Source organism: Drosophila melanogaster, chromosome X (genome assembly GCF_000001215.4).
Source record: "Drosophila melanogaster chromosome X".
NCBI classification, from domain to species: domain Eukaryota; kingdom Metazoa; phylum Arthropoda; class Insecta; order Diptera; family Drosophilidae; genus Drosophila; species Drosophila melanogaster.
Window position 1 is genome coordinate 13,517,142 of NC_004354.4, and position 19,361 is coordinate 13,536,502.

At 42.5% G+C, this 19,361-nt stretch overlaps 4 protein-coding genes and 1 non-coding gene across 6 annotated transcripts in view; 3 read left to right on the forward strand and 2 right to left on the reverse strand.

Moving 5' to 3' along the window:
* Positions 1 to 10,141, forward strand: part of Neto (Neuropilin and tolloid-like) — an 81,380-nt gene extending 71,239 nt beyond the window's left edge. Inside the window, exons 11-13 of one of the 2 annotated variants that reach the window (NM_001298282.1) lie at positions 3,377 to 3,459; positions 3,761 to 4,042; positions 5,613 to 10,141. In NM_001298282.1, the coding sequence (NP_001285211.1) occupies positions 3,377 to 3,459; positions 3,761 to 4,042; positions 5,613 to 6,303 (1,056 nt within the window). In that variant the 3' untranslated portion in view covers positions 6,304 to 10,141. Of the gene's footprint in view, positions 1 to 1,132; positions 2,486 to 3,376; positions 3,460 to 3,760; positions 4,043 to 5,612 lie in introns of those variants that run through there. The other variant, NM_167371.2, reaches the window with a different exon arrangement.
* A 723-nt stretch (positions 10,142 to 10,864) lies between these two features.
* On the forward strand, positions 10,865 to 12,139 carry CG15754 (uncharacterized protein). The gene is made up of 3 exons (NM_132666.3): positions 10,865 to 11,473; positions 11,678 to 11,847; positions 11,918 to 12,139. The coding sequence occupies exons 1-3, from the start codon at positions 10,872 to 10,874 to the stop codon at positions 11,989 to 11,991; spliced, it is 846 nt and encodes a 281-aa protein (NP_572894.1). The 5' UTR covers positions 10,865 to 10,871; the 3' UTR covers positions 11,992 to 12,139.
* asRNA:CR44427 (antisense RNA:CR44427) lies at positions 11,616 to 12,008 on the reverse strand. The gene has a single exon (NR_123898.1).
* A 375-nt stretch (positions 12,140 to 12,514) lies between the features above and the next one.
* Positions 12,515 to 13,108, reverse strand: CG44428 (uncharacterized protein). Its single transcript, NM_001298283.1, has one exon. It carries the CDS (start codon positions 12,961 to 12,963, stop codon positions 12,676 to 12,678), a length of 288 nt encoding a protein of 95 aa, NP_001285212.1. The 5' UTR covers positions 12,964 to 13,108; the 3' UTR covers positions 12,515 to 12,675.
* A 4,150-nt stretch (positions 13,109 to 17,258) lies between these two features.
* CG15756 (uncharacterized protein) lies at positions 17,259 to 19,061 on the forward strand. Its single transcript, NM_132667.2, has 4 exons — positions 17,259 to 17,663; positions 17,725 to 17,891; positions 17,957 to 18,195; positions 18,504 to 19,061. The coding sequence occupies exons 1-4, from the start codon at positions 17,332 to 17,334 to the stop codon at positions 18,660 to 18,662; spliced, it is 897 nt and encodes a 298-aa protein (NP_572895.1). The 5' UTR covers positions 17,259 to 17,331; the 3' UTR covers positions 18,663 to 19,061.
* The last annotated feature ends 300 nt before the right edge of the window (positions 19,062 to 19,361 follow it).

The window sequence follows — 19,361 nt, forward strand, 5'->3', positions numbered from 1 at the left end:
TGTTGCACCAAACCACCCCCCCCACCACCCCCAGCTGCCAGCAATCGAATCGAAGACAAGTCGAGTGGGAATCGGGTGTATATATACGTACATATCAAGTCAGTCACTTGGCATGGAGTTGCTCCCCTCGGCTAAATCAGATTAGTTGCTGGGACTCCTCGGGGACTTATTGTGTGCATATTGCAAATATACTTTTGTGCTGAGCCGATTGCCTTGGCTACAATTTTGGTATTAAAAAATGATCAGAATTGCATTTATATTTTTGATAGTTTTCAATGCGATTTATACAGGGAATTACTCAACGGATAACTGAGATTTCTGCACTTTTATATACGTCATTCGCAATCTTTATTGAGAAAATTACATTGGAATTGAGTCGTTATACCTTTATTGTTGTTTTTCGTATACAAATTGAAGTTAAGCAATTTACATTTTTCTAGCAAACGATTTACGAACTCAATGGCTTATGTGAATTCAGAAGCTGTTGCAAAACTTTTGAAATTATCTGCTTCATCTGTTGGAAATTCCTTAAATTCAAAGCGAAGCTCGACAATTTGACAGTTACTGAAGTTTACTGTTTGCTTCCATATGTGTTAATGTTTGCTATCGTCAACACATCCAGGGGATTACCTTAAAATGTCAACCTACGTTTGAGAAAAGCTCTTGCAACTACAATTTACAAAACTAATACATTTAAAATTATTTAATTGTTAACTTGCTCCTTAAGAAAACATTTTATACGTTCCAAAATCTGAATGGCATTTAATAAATGCATATTATCATTTGATTATACTTATTAAGTAGCCAGAGTTGCCATCATAATGCATGTAGCAAGTGACGCACACCCTCCTCTATCTATCTCGCTCTCGCTCGCTCACACACCCATTGCCACATGCATCAGTAGAGTTGTCTCGCTCTAGAGTTGTCTCCTCTCAATCTTCTCTTGGTTAAATCGGTGATGTGAAAAGCTCACACTCTTTCTCTGTCTTTAAATCAACTTCTCTCTCTCTCTCTCTATCTATTTCTCCCTCTTTCTTTCTCTCTCTCTCTACTCTATCTTTATCTCTCCCTTTCTCTCTCTCTCTCTCTCTCTTCTGCCTGTCTTCTCTTTCTGTTTGTGCTTCATCCACAGGACGTGCCCGCGTTGAGTGACGGAATCTATCACATTGATTCCTTTATACTGGAAGCGCCCAAGAGCGCGATTTTCGTGGGATTACAGAATGATTTCATGTGCGATTTCTCCTACTCATCGGACGGGCAAATGGCGCCCAACTTGGGGCATGAGACCCGAGATGAGGAGGCCGCAGTTGGTGGCGATTCCGACTTTGATTCGCAGATGGACTCGCCGAAGCAGACGTGTGACTGTGATTTCGAGTTGGATGTGAACGATGGCGAACAAATGGAGGAAGACGATGAAGAGGAGCTGGAGGAAGAGCAGGAGCAGGACCATCATGTGGAGGATCAGGAGTACGACGATGGCATTGGTTTCAGTTGTGACAGCGACAGCGGACTCACACTGCCCGAGGACGATGATGAGTTTGTACTGGTCACCGGACAGTGTCTGCCCAGCAACTCCAGTCACTCGTGCAGCAGTTCGATGCAATGCAGCAGCGGTTCTAGTGGCAGAGAGGTGGCTACTAGCTCCTCAAACTCCATGGAACTGGACATGGTTCTAACACCGCCACCGCCACCAACACTGGGCAAGCCCAAGTCCGGTGTACATCCCCTCAAGTTCCTGCACAAAATCATCTAGAAAAGAAACTCATTCGAAATTCATTCGCTCACGTTCTGCGGTGGTGAAGGTGGTTCAGTGACCACCTGCTGCTGCTGCATGCAAATCTGCATCGACATCATTAAAATCAGGCTGGCCGAAATTGCGCAAAAAAAAGAAAAAAGAAAGAGAAATGCGATATCGAACCCATACCATTGTGACCCGACCTTCGCTTTGCCCACGTAGTTCGTGCTGAGTTCACCGCAAACCAGAAATCAGAACAAAATCAAATCCTTGATCCTTGGGGGGATTTGCAGTTCGACGTCATTTTCCCCTCATTAGTTAAGCTGCTAATTGTGTGGCGGGCTATATCCTAGATATACGCCCCCTTAGGTAGGAATACAGTTAACAGTATTATGGATATAACCTCATTAAAAGGCTTACAGTTTATAGAAAGTATTATGCGAAAAATGATGGCAACCAAGGTGGATCAAATATAAATAAAACGATTTATGCATTGAGTCTTGGCGCAATTGAATAATTTTACAGAGCCCTGTGATCCACGTTTCTTAACCCTAAGTAGCTATTGAAATTTTAATAATTTAATGTTCTCATTGGACGGACAATCGTGCAATGCAAAGCTAAGTAAATAGTTAACTGTTGGCTAAACGAATGGCTGCCAAAACTAATACCGCACAAGGGCTATATACGAGTATATAACTATATATATATATAAATATATATATAAATGAAAAATAAATATCTTACAAAATTAAATGTGTACCGTGAGATCATTTGACTGTTAACTTTTGAAACCAATTACTTCTTGGCATTTGGTCAGAGGAAATGAAACCAGAACGGAGATAAAGATACTCTCCTGATTTATTTGGCTTGAATTTCCTTAGCGATTTGCATCGAATTTTCCCTCATTTTTCCATTATATTCCATTTGAATGAGGGAATATTGTACAATAAAAAGAAATAATTGGCAAGGGAGACTGAAAGGTGCACGCAATGTTTGCCTTGCATTTCATTATGAATGCAATTTGAGGTGGTTTCAGTTGGGTTGGGTTGGTGGCCATCGAGATTTCCAATGGCTGTTCGCTGTGTTGCCTGCTGCCTGGCGGATGCAGTTGGTCCTTCATTATTCTGTATTTACGTATTAACGCTTCCCTTTATGCAGGCCATCAAGTGTCTCTTCCCCGGCAGGATTTAACTCTCCTGACCTTCTTCCCCTTTCCCATTTTCCCCTTCCCCATCGACACACATACACATTTCCAAAATCGAAGTATTAATGAATGCATAAGTAAAAGAGAAAGAGAGAGAGAGAGAGAGAGAGAGAGAGAAAGGGAAAGGGAGAAGGTGGGCAACAAAGGGAGGCGGCATCAGGTGGCAGCTGGCTTAATTACTCCGCCACGCCCCTTTGCCAGCCCACTCCCATAATCCACAGTGCAGTGGGCTTTAAGGATATTATATTACAGACACTCTCGATAGCGAGAATCGAGCTTAAGCCCGCTCGGTCGCCTCCCTTCCTTACCAAATTAATTGAAAATATTTATTGTTATGCTTATTACATCGGTCTCTTCCCTCTCTCTCTCTCCCTCTCTCTCTCTCTACCTCTCTCTCTTCGCCATCATTGAATCGGTTCACCATGGAATCACCGCAGGAGCACATCCGAGAGTCGAAGGAGAGCAAGCTGGACGAGATGGGCCGCAACTCCAAGGGACGCTCGCGGGAGAATATATCCAGGTGAGTCTTCCCCATTCATCTGGATTATCATTCAAAATGTCGAAATCTTGAATAGACGATACTTAATCGCATTACGTATACGCAGTGTGCATTGTGCATTGTGCAGTCGTGTTGACTCATATTAAACTAATACCCATTATGGTCCGCTAGAAGTAATTAGATATTAACTTGGCGTAAATAATGTAATAAAGATTAATTATTTTATTATGTGAAGCAAATGCCTGTAAAATGCCTTATGTTATCCCTGAAAGATGACTGAAAATCCCTCAATTTAATTATATAATTTTCCAACCGTCTGCAGGCAAAAGCACTCGCAAACATCGCTGCAGATCCTGGATGATGTATCCAATCGATACTATCGCGAGGCGGTTCCACTATCGTCGCAGTCCAGCAAGGCGGACTTCAAGGAGAAGGAGCACAGCATTCTGCGCCGCCATGCCGATATGACGCAAACAAGTCTCTGCGGCGTTGGCGAGGATGATGGCGAATCCTCATCGACGACGACGGCCACACACGAGATGATGACTAAGGCGGCCATGTCGGCGGTGCCCTCCAATGCATGCGACATGGGCTGTCAGACGAGGTGAGTTCCAGACCCATTCCCAGTTCCCAGCACCCAGCACCGACAGTTCCCATTCTAATCGACCCTGTGTGTGCAGTCAAATAGATGCCAGAAAATTGCAAAGTCAACGGCGGGCAAACACTAAAAACAATGACAATGCGGAGCCGGGCTTAAGTCCTGGAATTCAGGAAGTTACAACCCGGGCGGGGGTCTATACATATACATATATGTACGTTGCTCGAACAGCACAAATCGATGCAAATATTTGTATTTGCATGCGTCTTTATTGGATATAGCGACAGGTCCTGCAATGTTGGAGTTTGTAGGATTCGGGAATGTGGGTTAGCAGGATGGAGGAATGGCAGGATGCCAGGATGCCACGATGCCACGATGCCAGTAGGGTGATGGTTTGGTGGGCTGATGGGATGGGTTGACAGCCAGGCAGGCGGGAAGGCAGACAGACATACATATACATAGGCAATGGCAGTGTCGGGCCGACAGGCGGAATGCAGTGACACAATGCCGACGTGCCCAGATGAAGATGATTCATGCCACCAAATAGTGATGGGAACAAGTCACTGTCACAGCCAAACTGCTACAGGTTGTTCGGGGTGATTTATTAGTGGGTTGGCATTTATCACTGGTTGACAGTGTACACATGAGCGCGCACAAAGATTTAAATGCCACGGATTAGAGAGATTTTTATTAAGATACAAGGAAACCAGAACAATGAATTTAAACGATTGCTTTACGTTTTGAATCTAACTTGTTTTTTAATACGCAATTGCTTTGTGATTTTTTTCTAATTTCACTTGTATTTATGTCCACAATTGTTGTACCATAACTAACTTATTTTAATTTATGTAATTGCTGTATGGTTTTGTTTTCCAATTTCATCTGTACGAATGTAAGCTACTAATATATAGATTAAGACACAAGCATTGTAAATGAGTATGTAAATAAAAGTGATTTGTTTTTGATTTAGTAACTTCTTCTTATATTCTATTAGTTTTCATAACAATACTGACATATTTGCAACTAAATTATATTTATTGAACATTTAATTTAATTTTCTTTATACGGACGGTCACTGGTCAGCACTGCCGAAGTGTTAGAAGTGTCAACGGGATCCCCATTTTAGAGCATATGGCTCTGATAGCCATCTGACGGATTCAATTCAACTGATTGGCGCTCACCATTGTTCCACAATCCCTGTCCCGCGGCTACACAATCACCTTTGTGCTAACCAGTGCCTCTTGTCCGCATCGTTCCTCTAAGTCACACTAAAAAAAAAAAAACACTAGTAATTCGTTCGTAATAGGGTATACAAAAATTCTGATGGCTTGCAAACTGTTGCATACTTTTGCGGGTACTTAACCAAGTTATTGCTCTGATTTCTTTAGATAGGATCTCGTTAGAATTATTTGAACTGTGTCACTAAAACCTGATTTCTTGCAGTGTCCTCGCAACCAATTGCCGTCGTGTGTGACTGACAAATATTAAAACCTTTCACTTTGCTTTCTCTCCACTTTCTCTTCTCTTCTCTCACCAATCTACGCCTGCTCCTCCGCTCCATTGGCGCCCACCTCAGGGAATCGCTGTTTGTCAACAGTCCCGGAATTGGACCGTCGGCGGGTCCTGGTGTTGGTGTTGCTGTTGGCATCGGTATCGCCGTCGCTCCCGGCGGCGGTGTTGCCACGCTAATGAGACAAAAGTCCAGCTCCTCATCGCTGGGCGTTGGTGGTGGCGCTGGGGGCGGGGCCATGATGATGCCGCCCCCGCCACCGCGATTCTTCTCCACCTTTGGCTATGAGCCATCGGGATCGCCGGCGGTGGCAACGCTGACAAGGCGCAGCATGCACCAGCAGCAGCAACATCCGCAGATGCCGCGCCAAGAGTCCATGGAGATGGAGGAGCGACACAGCGGCCGCTCGCACTACGGCGGCCTGCTGGTGACCTCGACGGCCAAGCAGCCGCAGGAGATCTGTCACCATCATCACCAGCATCAGCAGCAGCATCAGCAGCAGCATCAGCAGCAGCAGCAGCAGCAGCAGCAGCAACAGCAACAGCAGCAGCGCATGCACCATGCACATCCGCATCCGCCGAGTATTGCTGCACGTTTGCCTGCGATGAAGGGGCATGGAACAGTCATGGGACAGACTACGATCCTGCCCGGCGGCAACAAGCAGCAGCAGCAACATCAGCAAAAGAACGAGGAGTCCAAAGTGTTTATCGACATACGGAATTCAGCGCCAGACGTGATTATCATGACGTCCCATTGACATTTAAGGATGGCCCGCCAATCAGCAACAACAACAACGACGGTAGAGAGCACGAGGAGCAGGAGGAGCAGCAGCAGCAGCAGCAGCTGCAGCAGGAGGAGCAGCAGCAACATCGGCGCAAAGAGGATGCGTTGCAGCAACTGGACATCGGCCAACATATTAACCGCAGCCGCAGCGTCGCTGATGACACAACAAGGACACCGAGGAGGCGCGTTGCAATCAGACAAAGGGGCGGTGGTGCTGCTGGTGTTTTTTCGCTACGCCCACCCACGTCCACGCCCACACCCGCACCCACAACCACCCACCATCGCCCACACATCCGCATCCGGTTCGCATTCCGTTGCACTCGTTTGGTTCTTAAAGCAAGGTGAATGCGTTCTTTTTTAAACTGCTGCAGTCACAAGTTTTTTCGTAATGAAGACTTCGAAACTTTATCAGTAACTATTGTTTTAAAAAAGTTTTTAAACTCACTATATAGTATTTGGGAACTTGCTTATGAGCGCAGAATGTACATACAGTTGCGTTTAATTTATTTATGTTATTTAATATTTAATGGGTCACCTTCAGCTCATAAGCTCCTTGAAAAACACTTAATTGTACATATTTATTTCAATTGATAACTTTGTTAAATATTCAAACATATATTCGCCGCAACTGAGTATATATGAATATATTTAGAATGCAGGACGATTGCATCTGCAATTACTTTTGGTTCGACCTATGTACATTTTTATTCGAAATTTCCACACCAAGTGCAGGATGTCAAATGGCCGAAATGGTTGGGCAAAATAAATGGTGTAACAGCCAATTGAAGGGCCTTTAAGACGACATAAGCCCACTAATAGCTGGACAGCAACTGGGGCTGACTGGGCGAGACAAATGGAAGATGTGTGTCGGTCCATTGGCCTCGGCCAGCCCCTTTGCAATAGCCATCTGGGTAATAGGAGGAGCGAAGGGTCCTGGCCAGGAGAAAACTCTAAGAGAGAGAGAGAGAGAGAGCTGTTCCAGTTGTTGTAGCCGGCGGACCGCAATTGCTGGCGACATTTGCCGGACATTCTACGGCTGCGACAGCGGCATTTTCTGCTCAGAAAACAATGCGAACGCAGGACACAGATACGGATGGGGATGCGGATCCGGATGCGGATGCGAATGCAGATACAAATACGTGGTAGTGGGAGTGGGAATGAATGTGGGCCGGACAGACACTAAGCAGACCGCTGACAACGTGGCGTATGAGCAACATGTTCCAGAACATTGTTATCGGACTCCATTCTAGCATTCTAGCAAGCATACACACCTTTCCACATTTTCACTTTTCCCCCAAAAGCCGGTTTGCAGCTTGGAAAAATGCTCGACAGGAACTTCTTCATTTACATGCATTGCGGACGTGGTCCATTTCACGACGATGTCGCGGCCAGAGTCCATCCATCACGGGCACGTGCTCGTGGCTCCATTTCGGTCTTGGCTCCGGCGACATTTGGGGTAGGGGTTTGGGGTTTTGCAACGGGATATGGCTCTCTTGCCGCGCCCCCTGCAACTTCCAACAAGCTATTTGCGTGAAAATGGTTTTTTTTTTTAATTGAAATCGGAGTGGTCCACTGCGCTAGTTTTATGAAATTCATTCTCTCCTCTATTAAAAAACCACATCAAGTCCTCCATTTGAATCCGTTAATTAATAATGACCGAAAATTTGGCCAGCAACAGTGGCGGGTTTATTTGTGTTTTCGGCAACAAAAATATGTTGGGAAATTCTTTAGTGCTCTTCATGTGTGTTTTTCTATATAAGTTCTTTGTGAAATAGCACAAATCATATTGAAATCATTTAGCTTGAAATTTTATTTTATCTATCTTAAATTTTATTCAAATATATTTAAAATATAAGTTGAAAGCTCAAAGGCCTTAAAGTGAAAACCGAAGTATTTCCCTAACTAATGTTGACATTCGTGCAGCACTCGATGGGTTAACGAAGGACCTAGGTAATCTATTTAGTTCATCTTGCATCTAAATCCCTTTCAATTAGATAAATTAGCTGTGGCCACAGATATCTCCGCACCTGTAAAAAGTTTCCCCACTCACAATCTGGAATTCGTTGGTCCGCAATTAGCGTGGTCACCGTAATGCGGTTGCTTTTGGGTTTTCGGTTTTCGGTTTTGGGTATTCGGATTTCTGGTATTCAGTTGGCCAGGATCATCCCGACCGACAATTTGAGTGGTCTGAGTGGTTTCGATGGTGTAAATATTGTCGCAGCTGGCCAAAAAAAAAAGTGGTGGAATGGCTTCTGCAAAAATAAAGATGACAATGACAATGAGGAAGCGAGGGTGTGGCAAATCCATTTGATTGATTGAATTTAAAGAGCAGCGACAGTCACGCGGGAAAACGGGGGAAAATTACAAGACCGATGTCTGATAATGATAATGGTGGTGATGATGATGATGGTGCAGTGCTGCACGATTTTTATATTGCTCTAGGGAAAGCTCAAATCATTAGAGTGATTAAAGGTCGAGCTGACTTGACAAGAGTTCCTTTGACTTGACTCGGACCCTCATCAACTTGAGCTCTCTCAAATCAGTCATGGAGAATTCTTAAGCTCTAAATTCTGTCAAAATGAATTCAGCCAATTGTAATGTTTTTTTTCCCCCCCGATGAAAGTTTGTACTTATACTGGTAAATTTCTTTCACACTTCTATTAAGCTTACTACGTATTTTAAGCATCTTGACCCTTATCATCTTGTCTCTCAAATCAGCCAAGGATATAGCTTTCAGCATCAAGTTTATGCAAATATACTAAACACGATAAGTCAGCAAAGAAAATGTTGCCAATTGTGTATTTTTTGTGAGACAATTTTACACTGCTAACATTTGTTTAAATTTTCTACAAAATCCAAAACATTTTTCAACATAAAATTTATTTTTAAGACACGCAAAACGAACTAAAAATGCAAAAAAACTAATGAATATACATGCAAAATGTACATTTATTTTTAGGAAACATTCACTATTATATTTTGTTAGCTTTTCTAAAAAAAAAAATAAACTAATTTAGGACCAAAGGTTCCAACTTAGAAAAATTAACACTTTCCCTAAACACATCATTTTAGAAAATACGTATGTAAAGATCTGTTTGTACATAAAACTAAAGAGAAAATTTACGTTTTTTTAGGCTTAAGCAAGACCCACTTATAATTGTTAAATGAATTTTTATTAATTTGTTGTAACCCTGAAACCCGTAGTGAACTTTTTCTAGGTAAAATTTAAGATGAAATTTAGCGATTTTACTAAAAAAAAAAACAGATACAAGCATCAAGAAACTATATTAAAGTATAAAACACTAAAGCTAAAAAAAAAGGAAATCGATAACAATGTGTACTATAAGTCAGCTATGCCTAGGATTAAGTTAAATGTATAATATTTTTTTTTATAAAAACATATACATAAATACTGAAAGTATCAAAATGAACTACAGAGAAACCCAGCAAAAAAGAATATTTAAAACCTTGTCTTTTTTTTCAAAATGACTGCAAGCATTGTAATTGTAATTGTAAATTGTCGAGCGACAAAAAATGTATACACATACGAGCATCCAAATAAATACTTGAAAAAATGCTTCAAAATGTATGGATTAAATGGATATGGCGAAAGAGATAAGAGCATAGAATATACCCTTCTCGCCAAAAATTTTCCTTGCGAGTGTTTGTATTCCCATCTAGGCATTCCTAAAGGAATCCTTAGGACTTTATACCGAAGGGTATTGTGTGTGAGGATTTGTGAGTATCTGAATATCTGAATGTGTGTAAAATAAGCCCAAAGCGATCGAATAAAAATTAATTTTGTGGAAATGTGAACGCAGTTGTTGTCTTAATTCCCGGGTGGCCGCGCTTCAATCGCTCCAAACTCAGCCCGAAAATATGCCATTAGCCGGCAGAACCGGCCCGAAAGTAGATGACACTTGAGTGTGGATCTGTTGGTAAACACGGAACCGGAGGCAATCGGATGGCCCAATTAGAGGGAAACACCCGTATTCGTATTCACATTCAGCTGGACCGCACCGCCCGGAGGTATCACAATCCACAATCATGGCTGAAACGAATAAAGTACGTGGTATCGCGAATAAACAGGTTGTGATGGGCTTTTTAAAGGGTATGTAAGTAGCAGGGATGCTTTACAGATTTTTTAAACTTTTTTTTATGATAGAAATACCAAATAGGATATCGTATTGTACTTATTTAATAGGAAGAAAGGGATGAATATTATTTATTTTCCCAAAGTGGACTATTATTTTTTGTATTCGTGATTGATGGTTTTTTATTTTGGGAGAAGTGCAGTATTTACGAGTCACTAACGTTCTATCTTGTATCTGGCGGATAATCGGGCGTGTATCTGAATCTGGAGCTCGCTGTGCGAAATGCAAATTGTCGCGCGCTTTGCTATTGTTTTCCATAGATTTATGCACTCGGTCGATGCTGCGGCTAATTTGTGGTCAGTCGTGTGAGTGGCCAGCTCATCGGAGTCGGTTTGGAGTCCCATATAAAAGTGAATCGCGCCGGAGGGGTCGGTAGTCAGCGCCCAAGATGCCATCCAATCAGTATCATCTGCTGCAGCTGCACCTGCTGCTCTGCGCCTTGCTCCTGACCTCTGGCCAAAGGACACCGGTTCGCGTTCCGCCGCGAAATCTGCAGGTGCCCAACATTGGGGGCGAGAGCTTCGAGAGATTCGACACCCGATCGGCATCGACGTCGAGCAGCGGAAGCAGCGAGAGCCAGGAGACCAGCGATGAGATGCGGGAGCAACTGAAGCAACTTCTGGGCGACCAGCTGGCCACCGCCTTTGCCCCCTTGGCCACCACGCCATTCACCAGGCGACAGCCGGCCATTGCATCACCCAGCTCGGGGGCGGCTGCCCGTTCCCAGTTCGCCACCGATCCGGATCAGGGCCAGGAAGAAGAGTCCCCGGACCAGGACGGCGAGGCGGAAGAGGCAGAAGAGGAGGAGGAAGACGAAGAGGAGCAGGAGGAGGCCACTCCGCAACCTCAGCCACTGCCACCAGCTCTACCGCAACCAGGAGGCGTCTTGGAGGAGCTGGCTGGTGGTCAGGTGGACGAGGAGCTGGAGGATTATAATGCCTGGCGCGACAATTTCTATGAACTCAACGAAGACGGAAGCTATATCTTTGGGTGAGTTTGCTGGCCGAAAAGCCGTTACCATGACTATTAAAAAGGCGAATTGGAAACTATAGATTTGGCTGTGAACTAAGCCTTCTTCTCATCTTTGGCAAGTAGAGTGGGGAAAACATAACCATTCACTTAACTCGAATTTCAGAACGTTTATCTTAATAACTATATATTTAGGACATTTAATTGATATTATTATTTGGCCAGCTACTCCATTCCCCATGGCATTCGTCGCTGGGAGAAGGGCTACTATTCGGAGGAGCAGCATGGCCGGGTGGTTGAGGGCTTCTATGTCCAGCCCCGTCACGATTCCCAGGGCCTGAGATATGAGCTTCGATGCTACAGAGCCGATTCCGAGGGCTATCAGCCGCGTCCAGGTAACGAATTTTCCTTAGTCCTTATATAGATAAAATATGTTTAAATACATATGTGCACATATTATTGCAGTTGAGTTTCTGAGGACGCCGCCAATTGTGAGGCGCGATGCCATACCGCGTGTTAATTGCTTCCAAAATGCTTAAAAATAATAGACGAAAATAATCCGTAAATAATCAGAAACCAAACGTTGAATGTGTGACTTTAAAATCAAATAACACAAATCTTAACTAAAGAAAGTGGTAACTGCCCTAATTTTTTTGTGCACGAATGTAAATATATGTATGGAAAATGTCCGCAATGTGTGAATAATTTCGATCTAAACTGGTAAGACTGATAAAGTTGGCGCTCTAGTTTTCTAAGAATAAAGACATAAGTTCCACACATAAATTTCAAAATATTAAGCTATCCGCCACATAAATGGCTGAAAATTTATTTGCTTGAAATTAGGAGAGTCCGACCGTATTTTGGTATACTTTATGGCCAAATTCCTTTAAGCACGATTGTTTGGGAATAAAAACAGGAAACCGTGGTCCATAAAGAACTTGAGCGCATAAGAAGCATAACAATCGCTTAACCGACTTCTCGGGGCTTACCCGTACAGTCATCACTTCCTTGTTTGCTTTGGCGCCGCTTTTTGTTTCATTCATTTTATTCGCCTTTATTTTTGCCACTGTGTTTCAGTTGCCTTCGGTTGGTTCTCGGTTTCAAGTTTAATTCAAATGGCATTTTAAAATACTTTTTATTTGTTTTTATTGTCTTTTATTTTCGCTCGCCTCCTCGGTACTCCAGTTCGCTCTACTACACAGAGAGAAACTGTAGATCACTAATCACAGTTTCATTAAATCTTTAACAATATTAGATAACATCAAAAGATATATATATATATTATATGATTTGGTACTTGCAGCCCGAATTTGCCATTCTAATACTCCTAATTTTTGTTTTACCCCACATTTTCTCTCTGTGTACGCGTCCCACCGTGGGCAAACGAGATTTGTAGCTATGTGTGAGCTTGGCGCGGCTTTTGCGGCGTCCCTGACGTGCAGCAGTATTCCCACAGTTTTCAATTTTTGGCGATTTGTTGCGGCACTTAACGGTTGTTTGTTAGCTGTCATTGTTGTTGCTGATGAAGCGCCTTTTGTCTCAACTTCCCGCCGTATCTCCTGCTCTTTCTGCAGCGTTCTGCCCACCGCTACAGGTCGACTTCGCCACAACGGATTGTAGACCTGATGAATTTCTATTAAGCCACAGTTTCTGTATGAGAAAAAGGCAAAAAATTCGGTTTAATGTAGAATGTCATAACTTGCTGAGCTCGTAATTTCATTTCCAATCGATTGGCATTTAAAATGTGGCATTTTATTTTTTCGCCATTTTTTGCAAATTTTGATGATGTTACCCCTTACCGAAAATGCCAAAATTGACCAAAAAATTTATTTCCCTAAATTCTTCAAAAAGTGATATGGATCGTTAGCACTTGTAATTAGCTGCTCAAAACAGTTATTCCTTCATCTGTATGACCAATTTTAACGAAGTTATGACGAAAATTCCGTTTGTAAATATCAAATTTTTGGCAAAAGCTGTTTTTCCGAATTTTGGTCATCAAATAATCAGTTTTTTTGCCACAACTTTAAAAATATTTGTCGGAATATGGAATGTCATATCTCGTCGAGCTTGTAATTAAATCCGCAATCGAACTGTGTCCAAAAATGGGAATTCCATTTTTTCGCAATTTTTTGCAAATTTTGACGATGTTACCCCTTACCGAAAATGCCAAAACTGACCCAAAAATTTTTTTTCCCAAATCCGTCAAAACAGAAATAGGGTTGGTTAGCATTAGTAATTAGCTGCTCAAAACAGTAATTCTTTCATTTTTATGATAATTTTTAGCCAAGTTATGACAATAATGCAATTCAAACAATATTAAATTTTTACCAAAGGCCGTTTTTCCGAATTTCGACCATAAAATAATCAGTTTTTTTTTTTTAATGTTCAAGTTAAGGAGGTCTGCCTGTATATTCTGTGATGGCTGCTCCTGTGTTTTTCTTTTCGCGACTATCCCAAGACGGACGCGCAAATTCTGGGTAAATTGTTTGGTCCAAGTCGCCAAAAGGGGTTGCCCGCATCCACGTCCACGTCCACATCCGCATCCGCATCCACCATAAACCCCCAACCGAATCTGGAGCCACATCCGCGGGTCCCCAAAGTTTGCTTGACTCTGGCTTAAATACGAATTTGCCTAAATCAACAAACGGCGAGAACAGAACATTTTGTGAGTCTTCTTTGCATTTGAAAAGTAAAAAGTAACAAGATTTCATTGTGGCTCATATTGTCCCGTCTATTTGCATATCTTGCGCGTGGCTTTATAGCGCTATACACGGCGTAAATAGATATATACATTTATATATATATATATCTGTATATGCCGACCTTTTGCATTATATAGTCATGCCAAACGAAGGGGCAGGGGCAGACGAGCAACAGAAATAAAAAACAAAAACAGGTTCATTTAGCTCACGTTTTGAACTTTCAGGGATTGATCGTGATTTTTATTGTGGTTTCTGTTTCTGTTTGCTGTCATTTGCATGAGTCAACCACGAGTGAAAAGAGACAATTTCTAAACAAATAAATTCTATTAAATTCTATGCCATCTTAATGTTTGTTCTATTATATTTATGTGTTGTTATATTTACAAGCCAGTTGATACTTGTAATGGTAACAACTGTATTTTAGATTGATTCCCCATAAATAGAAGCCTAAAAAAAAATTAAAATAAATCATCATATACATTTACATACATTTTCGAATCCGTTTTCCACACATTTTTCAACGCAACCCACAGAAAAATGTCATTTTGGTCAACTGAAAATCATGAAGTAATCAACTTAAAGCGAAACTTTGTTGGCCAAACTTTTGCAGATACCACGATACACACAATCAGATACACAGATAAATGGGCCTGAGCTACAAACTTGGCTATAATTGAGCAATTTACACCACAACAAGGACAGTGGGTGGTTTCTGGGCGGATTTTCATTTCATTTCGTTTCATTTTTTGCGTGTCTTTTGGGTGTCTAGAAGGTCAGTTTGCAAGACGAATCGGGGAAAGTTTGCCCCGGAGCATCAAACAGTGCTGGAATGTGATAAAAATGCCGAGATTATGTAACCGAAATACTTTTAAATCGAAATCGAGCAATATAAATTCATGGCTTAGACACTTGAAAATGCCAACGATGGGTGGGACACTTCTTGGCCCATGGCTATAAGAAATGAAGGGGCTGGGTGAGGGGGGGGGTGGGTGTATATGGGTGGTTGGATTGGTGGCTTTCCCCGCTGGGAAATGGGGAAATGGGAAATGAAATATCGTGAACACATGCCGAAAGAGAGGGCAAACGACAAAGGGACAGAGATGGAGCGACCGAGCCAAAGCTGAGTTTGCCATTTTTCGGTTTGGCTCTAAACAATATTTTATACTTATATACGGCTGGAGATATTTATTAGTTTGTTGTGCGCATCGCTCCGAATTTCAACTGCACATTCGAACTCCTTTTTACGATGCCTTTGGCATTTACATGCGAAATATCTTAAGTCCCTGCCATTAAAACTCAAACGAATGCGATAAGATCGGCGTCCGTTAGTCCGGCACCTTAATACACCTTGATAGTCTCAGATGTCAAGAAATGAGTAAAAAACAAAATGAAGATAATAAAGGGTGCGAAAAGTGGGGGAAGTGTTTCCTCATAAATTCTTACATTTATTAATTACGCATGCGGTTTGACGGACTCTCGAGAATTTAATCAGCCAAATTGATGGTCTTAACCCTTGGTTGACTGCTGTGCTTTTTGCCACCTCCTTCCATACGCCGGGAGTAATCTGACTTAGTCCAATATATGATGTGCCAACGATCGATCAAAGATTTCTATATTGCAAAAATTTGCTTTATTAGTTTGATCATTAATTATGCCGCAATTTATTAACAGATTCATTTTGTTTCATTTATCAATTAAATGTCATTTGGCAAAACATTAATCATCACAAGCAAACCAAATCTACGCGATTTGAAGTGTTTGTTTTGTTTGTTACTTTTATTAAAAAATAAAAAAAAGAGTTTCCTACCAAACCGGACTGTATAGATATACATAAATGCTAAAATAAATAAAGCAATGTTATTTTGTATATATACTATAAAGATGATATGGAAAATTTAGCACATACTAGGCACTATTAAACAATCTGCCTCATATCTCTGTCAAATTAATGTCATCACAAACAAAAGCCGAGAAAGACATAAATATCCAACCCAGCGGATGCGATGAATACCAGCTGATGTCCGGAGTCCGGAGCCCGGAGTCTGGAGTCTGAAGTCTGGCATTTATCACATCACTCGTACCCAAGGGTTAAGCAATTAGGGGCAGATGGAGACGCCCACACTGGGCAACCAAATCGATGACCAAATGGAAAAAAAAGCCTCCCGGATCCAAAAAGGGGGTATCGGAAAGATGGGCCAAGTCGATAGCAATGTGGGACGATGACGCGACTGGTCAATGAACCATGTCGATGGAAGTCAGTTGGGGATCAGAATCGGAATCGGAATCGGGATCGGTATGAGTCGTCCTGCATCTGGGCCTGACACACTTCGGTCGGCGGCCGGCGCAACAAACAAATAATCAAACAAACAAACGGAGTAAACAGGCCGAAGGATCTGACGCGTCGGCCCAAAAACGCTGTCAAAATCACAAAAGCCACCGTGACGCCTCACAAAAACCCAAAAAGCCCGACAAAAGAATCGTTCTCGTTCTCGAGGGGGGGGAAGAGATTGGTGGTCAGAGATGTATGTTTCTCGAGGGGAATAAAGAGACGCCTCTAAAGGGTTAACCACAGAGCACAAAGGCAGAACAAACGCCAGAGTAATTATTATGAATGAATTTTCTGTATTGCCCTTGTTAGTGCTGTGGCCAAGTTCCAGAATATGGATTTTCTCAATATAGCTAGAAAATATATGGCAATCTATTCTCGAATTTTGGCTTCAAAACTCTAGTTATATATATATATGTATGCTATATATGGGCAACTACTGATATATTTTAAATTTAGTATATGGTATAGTACTGTCTTGATAAACACTTCATATTTATATGAAATACAGCCAGTTTTGGTGGCAAGAAAGTGTAGCCACATCGGGCAGCTCTGGTTCTGAAGAGCCGTCTGATAAGGAAGAAAAATAAAGGAGTGTGGGTGTTGACCACCAAAGCCATTGCCAAATCATTTGGGCAAAAGAGGGGTTTATTATACTTCAGAACCAGCCTGTTGTCGGCCTTTCTTCATTTGCCACTTTCTTGTTCCTGCTTTTCGCATGGACATTTTTCATCTTTAGTGCCGAAAGACTTCACTCGAGTGGTCTGCGTCTCTTTCGCTGGCCACGGGTATATAAAAGCCAGCGTTTCGCCCCAATGCCACATAATCAATTATTGAATTCTGTGTGCAACATGTTCCAACATTTCAAGCAGATCTATGCTGGGCTGGGTGTCAGTTCTCTGATGGTCACCCTGGCCATCCTACTGCTCCTTCAGCCCGTGGATGCACGCTGGACTCGCAGACCCAGGCGTACCACCACGCCAAGGAGCACCACAAGCATAACCACCGCGAATCCGGATCGTCATCAGCATGTGCACCACTGGCCACCATTGGTGGCACCACCGCCACAGCCTCAACCACAGCCACCAGTGGTTGTGGTGCAGAAGCCAAGTCACACGGAGACCAGTCCCCGTCTCGTCGATAGCTTCGATCAGAGATCACTGGACGGGCAGTACGAGTTCAGGTAAGGTATATTAGAACTCTATAGAACTTCGAGTGCTTATATATATATATTTATCACACAGATATCAGCTGGATAATGGCAACACGCGATATGAGCGCGCCTACTGGCTGCCCGTGGGCAAGGATCTCGTTCTGGCCAAGAAGGGATACTATTCGGTGCCACTGCCAAACGACAAGTACTCCACGGTGTTCTACACCGCCGATCATCGTGGCTACCATGTGGACATGCGTGAGTTCCATTGCCCCAAGGTCCATTCACATTCAAAACCGCTAATGAATTTATCCAAAATGCAGAGACATTATCCGTAGAGCAGCCGCTATTGCCGCGCAGCCTGGAAGTGCCCGGAGTGGAAAGGGATGTGGGATCGGGAATGGGAATGGGCACCGGAATAGCCACGGGTACGGGGACTAAGCGAAATTCAATAAGCGACCCGGAGCGTAACGAGCTGCCTGTGGAAGTGGAAGTGAATGAGGCTGAGGATGTGGATGTGGATGTGGACGCAAGTGATGCTGGCACCGAGCTGGTTCCTAATGTAAGTGCCACCGGGGGTTAGCTTTCCTCGGCGATTTTCAGGGCCCCCATCATATGAGTACACAGGGAAAATGTTTCAAAGGGGATAACCTAACGAAACTAAAGTATAACCTTAAATACTTTGAAACTAACCTTAATATTTAAAATTAAACTGGTAACAGTTTTACAACTACATGTATTTAATGGGAACTGTCAGCTACACATTTTAAAATTGTCGAATAATCATGATAAATCGTGATTTACTTATACAACTCATGTAGGCCATGCTTAATTCAATTTTCCACTGTGCATTTGCCCCCTTTGCTGCAGGCTGTAAACCAAGTCGAAACCGAAACCGAACCATCAACTTTGGCCAACGACATTTTGGCAACTGGAGCACCAGCCGACAGCCATGATGATGATCACGATGACGATGGCGATGAGGATGGGGATGACGATGTTGATGATGATGAAGGCGCCTCAAACTGAAAGCCCGAACATTAGAGGACATTTCGGCATACAGAGAATGGAGATTGAGACTGGCAGGGGAACTGGCACACACTTGGCTGCCTCGCAGCTCGCTCTACTTGCTGCAAATCAAATTGAAAACAATTGTTGCAGTCACCAGTCCGACACAGTTGAGTTGGCCAGTAGTCCCCATATACCATGCAGCAGGATGAGCAGGAGCTGGAGGAGAAGTCAAGTCGACTCCACTTAACTCCATCGTCATCTTCATCTTGGAATTCTAAGGGGAATGTGTCTCAATTGCTCGCTTGACAGCTCCTTTTAGGTCGCTTTCTATGTTTTCTGTTTGCCTCACTCTGTGTGTGAGATGGTATTCTTTTTTTTTTCAATATTTAATAAAAATAAATAATAAATGTAGGATATAAACTTGAAGTGGCTTTTAAATCAAGCTTGCAACTAATAACATAGACGCACTTTCAAAGAGGAGAAAGAGTGGCATACTGCTATTCAACGGATTAATATCTTTAATTCTCTCTTTAACATTGAACATATTTAGTCCTTTACCAATGTAAATGACTCATAAAAAGTTATTTTTAAAAAGCGAGAATTGTCTTGCTAGTGTATTGCTACGAAATTACATCGTGTTCAGACACCGAAACGAGGTACATTGAAGCAATTTCAAATAGTTTAGAGAGGTGTCATAGCCATTTTCAATGGCCCAAA

Excerpts from the sequence above, each read along its gene's own strand:
- CG15756 (NM_132667.2), top strand. The coding sequence starts at position 17,332 with ATGTTCCAACATTTCAAGCAGATCTATGCTGGGCTGGGTGTCAGTTCT. Across the intron at positions 17,664-17,724 it reads GACGGGCAGTACGAGTTCAG|ATATCAGCTGGATAATGGCA; the intron begins GTAAGGTATATT and ends TTTATCACACAG. Across the intron at positions 18,196-18,503 it reads GCACCGAGCTGGTTCCTAAT|GCTGTAAACCAAGTCGAAAC; the intron begins GTAAGTGCCACC and ends CCTTTGCTGCAG.
- CG44428 (NM_001298283.1), bottom strand. The coding sequence starts at position 12,963 with ATGACAGCTAACAAACAACCGTTAAGTGCCGCAACAAATCGCCAAAAA.
- CG15754 (NM_132666.3), top strand. The coding sequence starts at position 10,872 with ATGCCATCCAATCAGTATCATCTGCTGCAGCTGCACCTGCTGCTCTGC. Across the intron at positions 11,474-11,677 it reads GACGGAAGCTATATCTTTGG|CTACTCCATTCCCCATGGCA; the intron begins GTGAGTTTGCTG and ends TTATTTGGCCAG. Across the intron at positions 11,848-11,917 it reads GGGCTATCAGCCGCGTCCAG|TTGAGTTTCTGAGGACGCCG; the intron begins GTAACGAATTTT and ends ATATTATTGCAG.